General features: G+C 36.7%; 1 protein-coding gene across 1 annotated transcript in view; it reads left to right on the plus strand.

Annotated features, from left to right (window-relative positions):
- Ccdc39 (coiled-coil domain containing 39) overlaps window positions 1-16,484 on the plus strand; it is a 33,610-nt gene extending 17,126 nt beyond the window's left edge. The window contains exons 10-20 of the mRNA XM_051185827.1: window positions 2,430-2,624; window positions 3,457-3,621; window positions 5,311-5,448; window positions 6,786-6,994; window positions 9,501-9,624; window positions 12,265-12,424; window positions 12,823-12,929; window positions 13,558-13,698; window positions 13,824-14,000; window positions 14,091-14,164; window positions 15,144-16,484. Of these exons, the coding sequence (XP_051041784.1) occupies window positions 2,430-2,624; window positions 3,457-3,621; window positions 5,311-5,448; window positions 6,786-6,994; window positions 9,501-9,624; window positions 12,265-12,424; window positions 12,823-12,929; window positions 13,558-13,698; window positions 13,824-14,000; window positions 14,091-14,164; window positions 15,144-15,288 (1,635 nt within the window). The 3' untranslated portion in view covers window positions 15,289-16,484. The remainder of the gene's footprint in view (window positions 1-2,429; window positions 2,625-3,456; window positions 3,622-5,310; window positions 5,449-6,785; window positions 6,995-9,500; window positions 9,625-12,264; window positions 12,425-12,822; window positions 12,930-13,557; window positions 13,699-13,823; window positions 14,001-14,090; window positions 14,165-15,143) is intronic.
- Window positions 16,485-17,485: the final 1,001 nt, after the last annotated feature.

Consider the following 17,485-nt stretch of genomic DNA (forward strand, 5'->3'; position numbering starts at 1 on the left):
TGACACCTAGTTCCTCAATGTGTTCTGAATACCTAAGTAACAAAGCCATTTGACCTGCGTGGTATTTGAGTATATATAAGTTATGCCTTTGTGTTTCACCTTGCCTTAAGAACATTGTTTTCTATAGTACAAATATGGACAGCTATTAGAACTTTGCAACAAATTCTTGAAAGACTGAAAGTATATGAACTAGATCTTTTGATCACAGAGCATATTGGAAATTGTGACATTTAAAAACAAATCAGGTGAGCTGAGCTCACTGTAGCTGCAGTTATCTGTACAAGACTTGAACAAGATTGGGCCCATCAGCATTTTTGTCATAGATAAAGGGAAGACCCATGAGGCCCACCCCTCCCAGAAAAACTATTGGTAATCCTAGAACTTGGGAGTCAAAAGCAGGTGGATCTCTGTGACTTCAAGACCAGCCTGGTCTACACAGTCACAGGACTGCCACAACTTCATAGTGAGTCCCTGTCTCAAAACAAACAAATAAAAAGTCATGAAAGAAGGAGGCAGACTTGTTGAGAAGAAAGGTGTTGGTAAGGAAGGGAGGGGAATAAGACAAGGGAAATTGGGGTGAAATGACTACAATTCATTATATAAATGTATGGAATTGAATAAATAAATACCATTTGAGGACACATGGTAGGTATCTGAATACATTGCTAGCTGAGCAATGCTAAATGCAGTGAAGGAAAATAATATTAGGGAGATAGATACCCAGGCTTTCTTATAAGTGTTATAAAGAGGATTAGACACAGCACACATGGTGAACAGCTACAAAAGCCCTTTTAAAACTCATATTTAACAAAAAAATAGATGAACTTGAAAATAAGGTTATTGTTGCAGATGTAGCCCTGATATGTTAGATGGTTCTCGTCTCCATTTTTGCTTGTTTTGGAAAAGCTCAATGGACTTTGTCACTATTTAGTTCAAACTTTCAAATTCTCCCGAATAATCCTTGAGGAAGTCTTGAGTTTGGCGAGAAGTGACAATTACAAGAGAATTACAACATCAATGAATATCTTGACTTGTGAAGGTTGCTACACATTGATCATGTGCTTGTTTTGTTTCACATTGAGGTTCATTAGCTACAAAGGGGGAAATGTAGTTATGAGTGAAAAATCTAAAAGTGGTAACTTGCAGTTGATCTGGGTTTGAAAAGTCAAAGGGAAATAGAATGATTTTGTCATGAAGCCTCAAAGTTAAGGTAGGTCTTCTTAGAGGAGCAAGAGGCCTGAGACTTGCTTTTCTTTCCTAGAGGCCAGCACAAAGGGAGACCAAGGAATGTATAGCTTCAATAAAGGTTGGGCCAGAGGTTTGCTGGAGGCTGGTTCCTACCAGTTCTCAAGAGCCAGCAGTTAAATTTTCAGGAATGTTAAGTTCGCTGCTAAATACAGCAACTATCAAAACCCAAATTGTATGTGGACTTATGGCTAAACACATTATATTCAAATCCATTATTTGTGAATTATACTCTTACATATGTCACCTATATGTTGGTTTACTTCTGTATGTCATCTCCATGGTAGTGTGTCCAGTCCAGCCAACTTGTCTGGTCTGTACCTGAAAGGGGGAGTGTGTACTGAGGAAAGAAACAGACTAGAGACAGAAATGAGAGTCAGAAGGACATCCAGTGAATATTGGGATGCACCCTAAGTTTATTGCTCAAAGTTTTTATATGCCCCAACCAAAAGAGGGAAAAGGCAAACACTTCCTTAGCATGGTACAAAGAACAGGCTGTTATAATCCTTAATTCTCAAAACATTTAGTAACCACACCTTAGATCTAACCTCTTGCTATCTGGTCTTGAGGATTAAAACATCTAGTAACCTCAGACCAAGTTTTATGTTATTTTGGTAAGACATTCACACCATAGGCCAAACATCCTTCAGTAGCCACACCTTAGACCTTTAACCTTGAAAGGGCAAGGATAGGTTTGAACTCTCTGAGCTTAAGTCAAGATGAAACGGAGCCACCTCTATGGACAGTAGTGTAACTGTACAAATAGCTTGAAATTGCCCACTGTGGGTATGCTTACACCATAGAAGGAGTATTTGCCATTAGTCCCCACCCATTGGAGAGCAGACAGCTAAGTTTTCACCCCGACAGTGGCCCTAAGAAGTTCCCAATTGGACAGTATGATTTCTCCTTTTAATCCTCAAGAATATTCAGTGAACTCTGAACTCATAGGGTATCTAGTTCTGAGGTCAGGAATGGGAAATTACAATTTTAGCTATCAGCACTGGAGAAAAGAGATTTGGGGGAGTGGTGGAAGTCTTGGAAGACTTTCTGTTTTCAAGGGCTAAATGTTGGCTGGAGCGTCTTGAATCTGGTTTTGAGCTCCTACATTTTAATGTTCATGTAAATACAAAGTTTAAGCTATTATAATTTAACTAACTGCTACAATTCTTACAATTTCATGTCAGGAAGTGGAGGTTCAACTGAACATCGTGAAGGACGTGCTATTTAAGAAAGTTCAGGAGTTACAGAATGAGACAATGAAAGAGAAAGCCTTGGTATCAGAGATTGAAGGGACCCGGTCGGCCCTGAAGCATCTTAACCATCGCTTACACAAACTGGATTTTGAAACCTTGAAGCAGCAGGAAATAATGTACAGTCAGGTAGGTGCTCTTCTCTCTGAGTATCTTCTGTGAAGACTTTAATGCCTGTGGTGGTTGAGTTACCTCAGTACCCCAAGAAAAAGAAGTGTTCTAAGATATCCTAGATGGATAGCAGATGATGACAGTTGGCTCCCATATTAGGATAGCAGAGCCCCGAGAGAGCATTAAAAGGTGTTTTGTTTTGTTTTTCCTTCAATCTAAAACGAACAGGCAAGGGGACAGACACTCTATTGAGAGAGAAGGATAGTGCTTTAAAGGAACCTGGAGTAGTGCTAGCCAAAGTAAAAAAAAAAAAGAAGTCCTCAGTCATGAGCATCTCCCACCCACCTTATCTCTCCCTTAGTTTTTCCTACACACACCTTCATGCTTGTATTTAACACCTCCCACACACATCTTAATTTCTTAATCTGAAAAAAAAAAAAACCACTAGTTTTGCAATATCACAATATCATAGATGCTAAAATAAAATTAAGAATAATTCATTATACATTGAGCTTTCTTGTGGTTATTATGACAGTGTTTTGTTTTGTATCCTTTGAAAACCGTCCATCAGGGATCCTCATGCGTACACATCCTGTGATTTCCTAAGCTCCTGATGGCACTGTGGTGGTTTCTTGACCATGTTTTCATTGCTGTTCTGCACCCTGACTGTTGAGCAGTGTTGTTGCTCCCCTTAGCCTAGAAAGGATTTTCTCCTAATTTTCTCAAAGACCAAGTTGACTATGCTCAGACCAAAGTTAAGAGTGCATGTGCTGTGTCTATATTTACAGAGAGACTCTTGTTGTTTGTATACACTCACTAACCTCTTTTTTTTTTTTTAAACCATTAACAGGATTTTTACATTCAGCAAGTAGAACGCAGAATGTCACGATTAAAAGGCGAAATTAATTCAGAGGAGAAGCAAGCCCTTGAAGCAAAAATCCTTGAACTTAAGAAGACACTGGATGAGAAAAAATCCACAGTTTCACTTTTGGAAGCACAGATCAAGAAACTTCATGTAACTCATCATTTTTATGCGGTTTCCATATCCTGCTGGGTGTTGAGCACATTCCTCTTGTGGTCAGAGTGATTTCCTAGCTCCCCTGCCCCCCACCCCCACACCAAATGCTTGTATTTCTAAGCTTTCAGAATGTCATGTCCCTCACTTGAGCTTTTACTCTGCAAAGCTGTTGCATCACATGTCTCTACCGAATTGATTACCCCTAGTATATGTTCAGGGTTAAACAGTGAGTACATGGAGAGGAAGGTTTTGGATCCATTTGACTTCAAAGCATTCTTAGAGTACACTGTTTAGGATATTGGGAAACTCCACTTTTTGCCACAGTAAAAGTACTACCAGAGAGCTTTTTTTCCTTCCCCCGTAATTCATTCTCATTCAACCTTAAGCAGTTATAATGTTTGAAAAAGCTATAGTTATAAGGGGGAACATTTCATCTTTAGCGATTTGATTATGTCTACTTTAAACCTCTGTTGAAGTTTAAATGGTGGCGAAGGGGATGAAACCTTCTCAGCTGGTGAGCACTGGGAAAGTTGGAAAGGCTGGTGATGAGTGGCCTCTAGTGGTCACAAGTAGAGTTACCTCGAGTTACTTGCATGTAAGACATTCAAGTTTTAATAAGAAGCTTTTGGTTGGAGTTCATGTTTTCAAGTGGTACCTTGGCTTGCTGGAAAACAGCATCGGCTTTGGAATCAGGCACACGTTTGAATGTCAAGGTTACATGGCTGCTGCTATTTTAACTTTCTTGAGTTTTCTCATTAGCTAACAAGGAAAAAGCAGGAACAATTTGTGCCGAGTATTCTCCACATATGGTGCTGTTTTGACCATTTACAGTAGAACATGAGGATATGAGTGTGAAGATAGGAGGAGAGGGTTTTTTTAGCTGCGCTGTGTCGGGAGCGCCCAGTGGTCGCCATGTTCCTAACCATCCCAGCAGCTCTTGCCACTGGGAAGCTGGCTGGTGCACATGCTCATTCTGTTTCACCCCAAACTCACAGAAACTTAAGGAAACTCCAAATTAAAGCTGGCTAAACCACGGACGCTATGCTCTTCTCTGCAGTGGTGAAGCTGAGGGACTCTTAGTGAAGTCCCACTCTACTTGAGTTTTACCTTCCATAAGGGGAAACCAACCTCAGGTTGAGATGATGTTAACACTTGTGTATTTTATTGTTTTATTTATGATGTGTATGTATGTGACGGGGGTGGGGTTCCATTGTGTATGGGTCACCTCCTGTGCTCTCTAGACCTGCAGTGTTTTTACCACCTGGCACTTGGTGCCCTGTTGTGAGGTATTAGCAGTGTTCTTTCTCCTCCTGAGTGATGAGCTCCTTGAAAACCAGGCTGAATCGGAACATGATATTTCCTTTCTTTCTTTCTTTCTTTCTTTCTTTCTTTCTTTCTTTCTTTCTTCTCTTCCTCCTCCTCTTCTTCTTTCTCTGTGTAGCTTTGGAGCCCCATGTGATACTTCTTAGAATTATTGTTCACAGACTAACCCCAAATATCCCAAATGATAAAAATTACAGTGTTTAAGTGTGAATACATGCTACATGCAGATATTTCAAATTACACAAGGAGAGGTTGAAATTCCTAGCTGTTGTGTTGAAAGGTGACTTTGTGCAAGACATATCTATTACTGTCTGCAATTCATTCCATTGTTTAAAACATATATACCTTCCCTTCTTTATACAGAATGACCTCTACTTCCTTAAGAAGTCAAACAGCAAAAATAATGACGAGAAACAGTCTCTCACGAATAAAATAAGTGAACTGCATCTTTTTGTTGACAGATCGGAGAAGGAACTGAGCAAAGCTAAAGTGACAAAACAGGTGCGCTGACTGCACACATAGTTGATAAGTCATGTGCTTCCACAGGAACAAGGAGACAAGGAAGTAATTAAGAAGAAAGTCACCCATGATAACCACTGTATCCAGGATTAAGTGTTAATGTGTATTATTTGCTATTTTTAGAAAGAAAATTGCCTTTATTATGTCTTATTTACAAATGTTTGATATATCACCCATTTCCTACAACTCTTTAAGAAGTAATTCTCCAGCACTTCCTACAGGGACAGTTTGTGAGCTTAGCATAACCTGTCTAAGTATCTTGTGATCTGGGGCTGTTTGTTTCTGATGTTCTGAAAACATGCGTAAGTGCTGTGGTCCAGTGTATTGTCACTGATCAGTTAGATGCTTGGAGTAATTCCTAGTTGTGTAATTAAGCTAAAAATGAGTATGTTCAAGACTTGAAACTATTTTAAAGCTAAATTGTCCTCTAGATGGTTGCATTAATAATCTTCCACCAGCCACGTGTAATGTTCTATTTATTTTACCATCACTGTGGTTAGATATGTATCTAACTTGATGGACGAATATGAAATCTCAGTGTTTTAGTTTCTACATTTTACTTGGTAGCATTTTAATGACATTATTTAAAGCTTAAAACATATCTAAAACATTACACCATATTCCATAATGTTTTGAATAGCTAGTTTATATTCTTGGCTCACTTTCTTCCAATAAGGGATTTATATTTTATAAATTATTTTGTTATGTAAAAATAACTCATTAGTATTGACAATATTTTCTCTTCTTGTCTTTAAATTTTGAGTGTTTTTGACATGAATAATTTAACATTAAGTTTCAAGGGGTTTTACTCTGTTATGTTTAGAAGCTTGTGCCAAGTCAGGAGTATCTTTCTGGGCATGCGAGATGTGGGGATCTCATCTCTTGCAACCTGAAAGCTCTGCTTGAGAAGCAGCCTGTTCTACACTCTGGTCTGTTTGCTCTATATTGTTTCATTGGAAAGTCGACGGATTTGTTGACTTATACTCTACACACGACAGAATGATTTTTAAACTACAGATGTATTTCTACATTATTTGTGATAGTTATTTTGCAGTGTAAAATGTTTGTTTGTAGGACTTATGATGTTAGGTTGTGATTGTAGGAATAACTGTATATTCTAGTGAAGCTTGAACTTAAATTTGAATTAAGGAACAGCTATAGCTCTCCACTCTTCCTATTTCCTCACTAATGTCTTCCTCAGTGGTCTAATTGGGAAACTTGTTTTCAAGTTTGACTTTTAGTACAATAAAAAAGAAAAATACCTTAGCTTTGGTATAGAAATAATTATTTCATAAATGAAAATTTTCTTGTGTTGGTAGGATTTGATGATCGAGGACAATCTTTTAAAGCTTGAGGTTAAACGTACCCGAGAAATGCTTCACAGCAAAGCAGAGGAAGTCCTTTCCCTGGAGAAAAGGAAACAACAGCTGTGCTCAGCAATGGGAGAACGAGCTGAAGAAATTAAGGTGCACAAAGCTATGCTTGCCTCCCAGATCAGATATGTTGACCAGCAGCGGCAAACTGTGAGGTAGTTATCAGGTTTTTTTTTTTTTTTTCCTGCTAATGAACTTTGTAAAACAATGTCAGAGTGGTGACAGGAGAGCCAACTGTTCCCTGACACCACCCACATGTCCATCTTTTTCTAACTCATCTGAAAGGCTTTTGACTTCAATGTAAGACCAAGGATGCACTGAGCCAGAGGTCTAGGTTTTTTCCTTTAGGCTAATCCTGTACCCTGGAAACATATCCCTACTAAGGTAAGTAATCAACTTGAACTTATGTTTTTAATACATGTGTATTCGTATATATGTATATGCAGGTGCATTTGTATGTTCCTGCATGTGGAGGCCAGAGGCAGGTGTCATCTCTGAGAATATCCTATGAAACAGGGTCTTTCACTGGCCTGGAGCTCACCAATTAGACTGGTCTGGATTGGTTAGTGAGCTCCAGTCACCATCTTCAGTGCTGGGAGCACTGGTTCCTGTTTGATACTCCTCATTTATACATGGGTTCTAGAGTCAAACTTGGGTCTTTATGCTTGAAAGACATGCACTTTGCCAATTTAACTAATCTGACCCTTGGAATTGAGTTTTGTACGGTTTCTAAAAATGGTTCAGTAAAATGTTTCCCTTATCTAGCTCTAACAGTTAAGCTTACTGAAGCAATTTTCATGTAGAACATTTTACTATCATTTATGAGATTATTGTTGGCCAAGTGTTATTTTTTGTTAATGTTACTTCCTTTTAAGGCATAGCAGTTTTGATTGGTTAATGGTATATACACATATTATATAACTTCCATATATTAAGTGTTCAATATTCTCACTAAAGTTGTAATTTTAACAGTACACATTTTCTGGGTATTCCATTCATATCATTTTTGTGTAATAGTTTTGCTTCTTTCCAGCCTTGAAGCTTTTTTCTTTACTTGCTAGTTCAATACTGAATAATGGCAATTACAGATACTTTTGCCTTATTTCAAAGGGAGGGTTTCCTTATTTTATAATTTAAGAGCTCCTGTAATTAATTAAATCTACATTTTTTTTGTGTGTGGTGCTGGGAATTGAAACAAGGGCTTCATGTGTACTAGACAAGCTAACCTATATGTCTCAGTCCTGTTTTGAGATACCTTTTCCCATGTTCAAAAAGATAATCTAGTTTTATTTTTGCTCAAATTCTGCCTGACTTCATTTAACTGGAAATAGACATTAACATTTATATACTTTTCTGTATTTGACATCACATATTTCCTTTGTTAATATAATTACAATGATCAGTTTATCAAAGTTAAGCCAACCTTATATTCTGGAGTAAGTCAATTTATCCTTTGTATACTCTAGATTTTGATTTTTTTTTTGCATTTTAAATCTGTATGCAAATGACCCCTGGTTCTCTTTACTGCTGCTACCAGGTTTTTACAGTGTGTATGCATTCATGATATGATTTGTGTGTTCCTTACCTTTCTCTATTCTGGTTAAGAATGCAAATGCAGAGTTTTTCTCTTTATAAAAATTTCCAAAGACCTCATTGGTGAAGCCATTGGGGGCCTGAATTTTTAATGGGGAATGTTCAAACATTGATTTACATATCATTTCAAAAATGTTTTCTCTATTTGATTGTTTTTATAAATTATATTTTCTTCTTTGCAGAAGGCAATGCTCTGGGACTATGTTTATTCTTCTTGTTCAATCTTACCATCCTTTTTTTCATGAACTCATGAAAAAGTCCCCTATATCATTTGTTTTCTGTCTTTCATGCTTCTCTTTCTCTAAAAAAAAAATTCTACTTTATTATTAGTTTGTGTCTGGGTATTGATACATAGCTTAGGCTGGCCTTGGCCTCAGTCCTGCATCAGCTTCCCAAGAATCAGGATTGAAGACGTTTGCCACCATCCCCAGCTTTTTTTCTTTTTTAGATAGTTGGGAAGATGAACTTCTGCTCAGTTTAGCTGATAAGAAAGTAAGTTATGATCACACAAGAATGAATGTTAGGTCATAGCAAGAAGTGAAAAAGTCTCCATCTTGCCATGTAGAAGTTAGCATTATTATAATTCTGGACTGAAACAAAAGGAAAAAGTAACATTTAAAAATCTGACACCAAATGTTGACACCATGAATTATTTTAATGTTATGCCTTGTAAGTACTAACCCCATCTGTTTGAATAGCAAATTAAGAGGTAAATTTCCCCCTAGAGCAAAAGTTAGATGTTTGCTTACTTCCCACTTTAAAATATCTGGAGTTCCTGAACTGTTTGTGTAGTATCTACCTGAGACCCTTTTTGCCTTCATGAGATGTGGAAGAAAGCCATGCAGACAGGAAGTTCATACTTCCTCCTATGTCATGAATGGTAACATTCTTCATCTGTTACAAGTCTCATGTTTTCTGCTAGCATCCAGGGAGCTATGAAAGGTAACCTTAGAGTTACCTTTCAGATTCATTAAAATGGAATCACTTTAATCTTCTTCAGTACAGTACAAATACAAGTTCAACACTTTTCAGTAAAAACACTAATTTTAATTTCTTTCTCTTCATTAGTGCTGAGTTTCATGAGCGGCTAAGTAAAATTGATAAGCTTAAGAACAGATATGAAATTCTTACTGTTGTTATGCTGCCTCCTGAGGGAGAAGAGGAGAAAACACAGGCCTATTATGTAATAAAGGTAACATTTACCTGACGTGTATTTATGATATAATGTAATACAAACACATTTACACTTCACATCTCAAATATGCAATGTATTTCTCTGTAACTAAACTTGGTCTAGCTTTTATCAGAAATTATTCATGGCCAGAAGTGGAGAAATACTGTTTTGGCAAGGATGTCAGTTCTGTTGTACTGAGGCCCATTATAGTGACCTCTCATCTTGACATTGGCAAAGGCCTGACTTCTGAATGAGGTCACACTAAGTTACTAGGTGTTGGGAGGACAGCACATCTCTTTCATGGCCACAACCCCTTGGGTGTGGCCTTGGGCAGACAGAAACAGAAAGGGGTTAGCTTGAGGCATGACTTTCCTTTGTGCTGTCTTTCTGGTGGGCCAGCTTATCCAGTAGGAAGGGCAGGGAAACACTCCTGTGGTTCTTTGTATTTTTCTGTGTAATTGTTCCCCAATAAACACCCATATTTCATTTATCTTGAGTCTGGTGAAATAATTACATCCTCACCTTCAGGCCACAGTAGCTCCTGGTATTGGTCCTGCAGTAGCCTTTGGCCTATGTGTGGGGCATACCAGGTTGTTTTTCCATGTTTCCAACTTTCATGTCTATTTTTGCTTAAAAGCAAAACTGGAAAACATAGCAAAGAGCTAGTATCCTTCATATTTTATTCATAAGATGCTCAGTATTTATAAGTCAACAGTCTTGTTCTGACCAAATTTGAGTGATGAAGGTATTTTTAAAAACTGTGATACTAAGAAGTTATGTTTCAAAATACCAACTTTCTAACCCCAAATAAAATTCACTATATACCCAACAGAGGGTGCAACCATTTTAGCACTTAAAGGTACACCTAGAATTAAGTCATAAATTAGAATGAACTGAGTTTAGAGAAGGAGCATCCATGAAAGTTCCTCAACTGTCTCATACAATCTGTCTCTCATCCCAGGATTCTCTTGCTATACTGTTTTATTCAACTGTGCTTTGGCCATATTTGACACAGACAAATTACATGTATTTCTAGGCTAGCTTGATGTTTCCATACATGCACATGGTTAAATCAGTGATAACCACATCTCATGTATGATCTTTGTGTGTTTATTATGTGAATGTGGTAAAGGTTCAGTTGCTGGTTGGTAGAATTTTGGGAAATAACTGGCTCCTGAGGATACTAATCTCATCAGTGGATTAATCATTGATACTTTAGTGGAATTACTGGGAGGTGGTAGGACCTATGCAGAGGAAGTTGGCTACTGGAGGGAAGGTTTATCATACTCCTTTGCTTTCTGGTCAGCACAAAGGGAGCGGTTAGGGCTTATCCATATACATACACTGTCCTGCTTTGCTACAGACCAGAAATAGGACAAAATAAAGGGATAGAAGTCTCTGATACTGAGCAAAAATATAGGTTTATGTTTTTATGCCAAGTATTTTGTCACAATGACAGCTGACAAGCAATGTTTGTTAAAAAATGAGTAACATGTTTTAAAACATAATGTTATCAAAATGTAATGATTGAGGGCTGGAGAAATTGCTCAGTGGTTACGAGCATTTATTGTTCTTACTAAGGACCAGAGTTTAATTCCCACATCAGGCAGCTTATAACTGCTTGTAACTCCAGTTCAAGGGACACTCCTAACCTCAGGCACATGCATATATGCAGACACATCCACATAATAATGAAAAAATGTTGGGTAAAACAGCTTTCTTAGTGACTTGATTTAAAACATGCAAATCTAATTGACTAAGATTTTTGACTGAAAAAAGAAGGGGGCTTGATAGCAAGCAGCCTTTAATATATACTGATGCTATTCTGTCAACCTCAGAGTCTTTGGAATTGTAGAGAATTTTAAGGGAGCCAACCAGAGAAAAGTTACCTTTGTAAAAGTTCACCATGTAGGAAGTTGGATTTTTAAGGCAATTTACAGCACTTCATGTTTCCTAGCTACATTTATTTTAAGTGCTACCACTATTTTTACAGCTATCTTCAAAATTCAAGACTTTTTTTTTCTTCTTTATGTATAGGTGTGTCTCTACATGTGAATATAAGCACTGAGGAGGCTGGAAATGTTATTTCTCTTTGAACTGGAGTTACAGGTGGTTGTGAGCTGCCTGACATGGGTATTGGGAACCAGACTTGGTCCTCTGGAATAGCAGCTAGTGCTCTTAACTGCTGTACCATCACTCAGGCTCCAAAGTTATCTTTTAAAAATGTAATAAAATATATTAAAACTATACCCATATTGTTTTCCTGGATACACTCTGGTAACTGTTGACTATTATCTGAATCAAGTGAGCATCTAGTCCCCAAACCTCTCTCAGACAAAATATTCTTCTGATTTACTTTAGTTTCAACCTTTGTTGACTCACCCCATTTAGCTTCCTAAAGATCTGGTAGCTGCTTAGCTACCCTCCATCCCCCACCCTTCTTCCTGTTGTATGTAAGCAATGGCTACATTTCCACCATGGTTTTGTATCCCCTATATATGCTGTATCTTGATGACTCAGGATTTGGTCTTGTGTTTGAAACTGAGTGCAAGAAGTAAATGCCTGGTAAGCACTTGCAGGCACTAAGGTAAGTGGAGATTGCTGTGAATTTCACTGCAACAGTGATAAATAACTTGAGCCCTGTTCTGTATTTTATAGGCTGCTCAAGAAAAGGAAGAACTTCAAAGGGAAGGTGACAGCTTGGATGCGAAGATCAACAAAGCTGAAAAAGAAATCTATGCTCTGCAAAACACCTTGCAAGTACTCAACAGCTGCAACAACAATTATAAGCAATCTTTCAAAAAAGTGACTCCATCAAGTAGGTTGCAGTCATTACAACAAATGTGATGAAGACTACAGTTAACTGAATTTACAGGAGGAATATTATGACTAATGGAGAATAAAAATGTGCTATGATTGAGCCTTAAAAAAAACCAATTATGCACCTCCCTGATTGTTTTAATCAGTATGAGGTGTGATTTATATCATTAGTTTTATTGGTATATGGCATATCTCTTCTTTAGGAATTTGTTTTGAATCTGAAAAATATATATTGCTGCTATATTCTAAATAAGAAATGTCTACTACGTATTTATACTGTTTTCCACATGGATCTAAGACACTTAACTTTTCATTATTTTGTTTTATTTTTTAAAGTGGTTTATTTTGTTAAAGTGGTTTTCTATTATTATATTGGAAATTAAAATTCTCTTGTAGGTGATGAGTATACAATAAAAATTCAACTAGAAGAACAAAAAAGGGCTGCGGATGAGAAATACAGATACAAACAAAGGCAAATCAGAGAACTTCAAGAAGACATCCAGGTGAATTCTATAGGTTTCTTAGTAATTAGCTCTAAACAAAGGTCAACTACCATTGTTAATACTTAATGTTGTATGAAGAGCATTTTTAGGGAATCAGATCACAAGAAATATAAAGTTCATTTAGAGAAAATAAGTGAAGGAAACATTAAGTAAAACAGTTAAAATCCTATTGCTGGGTACCAATAACTTTGTTATCAACTACAGCTAGACAATTAAGACTTTTCCACTAGCCATTACTTAGTGACCCTCACTGAACTCCTTAAAGCACATTTAAGATTTTAGACACAAAGTTTAAAACAGAAAATCTAGTGGAAGTAGGTACTAGAGCAAACCTGAGAGGCAGAAGAACATGCTTTTTTAAGTAGGCTCTAACTAAGGGAACACAATGACATGTTGTGAATCTTTGAAAACTGGATAATTTCAAGTACCTATTTCTATTTTTTCCAATGATATATAAAGTTCCCAGTGGGATTATATTCAAAACTAAGAGCATCATTAAACTTATCCATTAATATAGTAAACGTAGTACATAAACAAAATAATGGAAATTGACGAAACAGCTGACAATTGGCAAGAAAAGTATGTTTTTATTCTGACCATGAATATGTTGATATCTTATTTTCTACAGAGCATGGAAAATACTTTTGAGGTTATAGAACACTTAGCAAATAATGTCAAAGAGAAATTATCAGAGAAACAAACTTACTCACTTCAACTCCGAAAAGAGATTGAGGAGCAGCAGCCGAAATTAGAGCGCGTGACTAAGCAGGTGCTGACAATTTCTTAGAGTTGGCCCTAGCATTCACTTCTTTCATGTACCAAATGCATTCAACCCCCTTTCCTGAACTTGGTGGAAAGTAGGTATATGTAATAGTTGACTGTTGTTATTAACAGTGTGGGAGACTCAGAAGAGAAATCCGCATTTTGCAAGAAACCAATGATGAAACACTAGAAGAGCAAGACATTGAACTCCGTGAGATTAAACAGTTTCACAGGGACATTGACGAAATGCTAATTCACACCATGGAAAATGTTGAAATCCACGTCATTCTTCAAACCTATTTTGAACAGGTAATATAGAGTATAAATATAGTATGTCTATGTATCTAATTGATTTTCTTCTAAAATGTGGCAGGACTAATAACGGAAGTATTTTTCCAGAATGGGCTAGAACTACCAGCAGTTAAAGGCTCGAGCTCCAGATCTTCTTCACAGTCTTCACAGTCGTCAATCAGGTAAGGGCAAGGTTACTAAGGTGGGGCCTCAACTGTCACAGCTGTTGCTGGCCAGCACGCTACCCATTCTCCTCACCTTCAGCAACCTCACTCTACATGGTATAGCAAGACTCCTGCAGCTGTCAAGATTGCAGGCAGATTCCTTGTACTAGCAAGCTATTTTAGGGGAATGAGGTTGGGTGAAAACTGAGGTGATATAGCTAACATCTTGGATGAACTCCAACTCTGGGAACTTTTAACTCTTTTTAAATTGTAAAAGGGCAAGTTAGATGTACAGAGTTTTGTAATTACAGCTGCTCCTCTGAAAGTCTATGTAGCCAGCTTTTTATGGTGTCTTACTGAGCTTAATGCAATCCAGGAAATCTATCAGTAGGGATAGGTCATGGGCACTAAGTCTTTGTTGACATGTTTATTAATGATGAAGCTGATTTTATGATTTCTAATCCTCTACTGTTGACAGCTATTTTCTAGTTTTTATTAGTCTGTGAAACTTTCATGAAAAATAAAAAGGGATCCTCAAAGACAGTGTTTTAAGTTTAATATACTTACTACTACATATTAAATTTTTCTGTATTTTTTATAGAACACATTATTTTAGAATTGAATGGCTGTTTTCTAAATTACCTCACTATTTTTACTGCCAACACACTCATTTTCTCTTCAGCTTAAACGACTTAAAATTAACATTTTGATGACTTTTCCAAGCACCTGATCCTCCTTCCCCCCCCAACGCCCATTTTACAAACTATTGCTTCCAACTCTAAGAAAATGATTATAGTTGAAAGCAATTTGCTCACAGAAACAATTAATGAATTATTAAACTGTGTTCATTTCTTCTTTTGAAAGAATTGGTCATAATATGTTTAAATTGTATTAACACTAATGTTTTTCCTTATTCTTATAGAATTGTGGTATTTTTTTGCCAATAAGGTCTAGTACATTTTGCATTAAGTTTATAGTAAATCCTTTCTTGTTTTAGGTCGCTTGAGGGCCCAAGTTCTCCTGTCTCTCCAACTTCAATGAAAGTATTACAGCTCAGCTTCCCAGGGTCTCCGACAGGAAGCAATAATTCTAGGCCAGATAGTAATTCGAGTACTCCTAAAGGAAAAAAGCCGGGCAAATAAACATTTTTAAAAATTTTCTATACAAATTTTGAACACAAGTGAAAATCTCAGTAAAAGTTAAGTCTCCCTTTTTCTGGGGTTCCATTTATTAATGATATAGGCCTACTAAAATTTCTGCACAGTGGCTATAAAAACTTTGAGAAAAGAACAAAGGTGTTTTTTGTTTGGTCGGTTTTGGTTTTCCTACTGTTTTATTCATAGAGAAGGAAACTGAAGAACTTCAGCCAGACCACATGTGATAAAACAGAGGGAAATCAGCTTTTCTTTCTTTTTTTTTTTTTTTTTACTGGAACACTGATGTCTGTAGTATTAGATGCTTTATGAAGTAACACACTTATGAAATAAGATTCTTTCAGGAATACGTCTGAAGATTCATTGCACATCTCAATAAGAAAATTTTCATTTACTCTAGATCACAAAATTACTTTTAAAAATTAAAAACAAAAAAACAAACAACAACCTTATTCCCCCAATCCTCCCCACCCCCTTCCTCCAAGGGTGACACACATCTGTTAAAGGACTTTGTTTTGGTTATAATTTGTAATTAAAAGACAGCATCATTACCACTTCCTCAGTAAGAAAAACACTGTATGTGTATACATATATATTTATCTCTATATATGCATACATAAAGTACAACTTGAGTTGCTAAGAATGTCTCTACTCTGATCTAAAAAAACCAAAACAAACAAAAAACCCCAAACATTTTAAATTTAAAATGGAGGTTGATATTGCATACTATATTTAAAGTTAGTTAATACTGTATTTCCAGCACTTTGAACTTTTCGGACCAGAGTGTGAAATACTACTATAAAGCTAGATTTTAATACATTAGCATTCAGACAGACAAACGAGCATCACCTTTAAACCTTGGAAAAAATATTCATTACAACAGTGATTGTCTTAGAGCCACTACTCAGTTACTTCTGAAAAAGCAGTAGTGGTAGTAAATCTGTTTCTACTGATGATCATTTTCTTCAGAAATGGGAAAGCATAGTTAAGTCTAATAATTAAGATGGCAGACAAAATTGTGGGCACTTTTTAGTTGAAATGCGGCCAAACTGCATGATGTTTAAGATCTAAAACTGATTAATCCTATTATCATTTTGTTTAGCAATGTTGAGATTCTTGGTCATGTATTAGTCTGTAAGTTACCTGGAACTTAAAACATTAAACTTTGTATTCTATGAAGGCAAGTGCATGGTTTCTTAATAGGAGGCTTACTTTCCTATGCTTTTTCTTCTTGTAATACAGGATGATTAATTGTATCACAGGCTTACTGAAGTAACACATAAGCAAAACACACTGCCCTTGAAGCACAGTAATTGTACTATAATTAGTTAATTTCTATCTATGGAGTCACTATTAGACCCTAGTCTGGAATGCCCAGTATCCAAGTTTACATTTATTCACTACACTAACTGCATGTAATACTCCTAAACAGCAAGAAAAAGGATCAACCTCTCTTTGCAGATCTGGAGTTATCTTAACATCCAGAAGTCACAGTTCTACTCATGGAAACCAAGACAAAACTAGCAGGGTACATATAAATTATGGACATATTAATGTGAAAGAAACTGCTGAAGACATCATTCAGGATCAATTAAAATCCCCAATATATTTTCTTGTGACAACTACTTAAATATCCCGAAGAATTGGATGCTTAGTGTAGGGTGCTTAAATTAGTATGTCCTTTCCTATTTGGAAAGATATAATTCTATTGGAAGGTTGTAATTTCCAAATTCTGGTAGCCTACCCCACAAGGCACTCTCCTAAGGATTAAGTAAGATGATGTGTACTAGGGATTCTCAAAGATCAAGCAGTGTGCAGAGGTGGTTTCTAATCTTTAATGACAACCCCCCCCACTATGTAGGATTAAGACTGGAATTATTAATACACAGAGCACAAGAGTTTCTTGGTGCTGGCTGGCAAAATGGCTCAGTGGACAGAGGTACTTGCTATCAAGCCCAAGTTTGATTCTTGGAAACCCAGAAGAGAACTGACTCCCTCAAGTTGTCCTCCAATCTCCACATATGTGGCACACATGTTCACTGTTCTCCCCCCCAAGTCTCAATAACAATAGTTATAATGAGTTCCTTGGTACAGAAACTAATATTGAAGTGATTACCCAATTTCTGCTGCTAATTGTTATTCTTAATAAAGGTTTCTTTTTCCAATTGTACCGTTATTAGTTTTC

The sequence above is a fragment of the Phodopus roborovskii genome, unplaced genomic scaffold (assembly GCF_943737965.1).
Source record: "Phodopus roborovskii unplaced genomic scaffold, PHOROB, whole genome shotgun sequence".
NCBI lineage: Eukaryota > Metazoa > Chordata > Mammalia > Rodentia > Cricetidae > Phodopus > Phodopus roborovskii.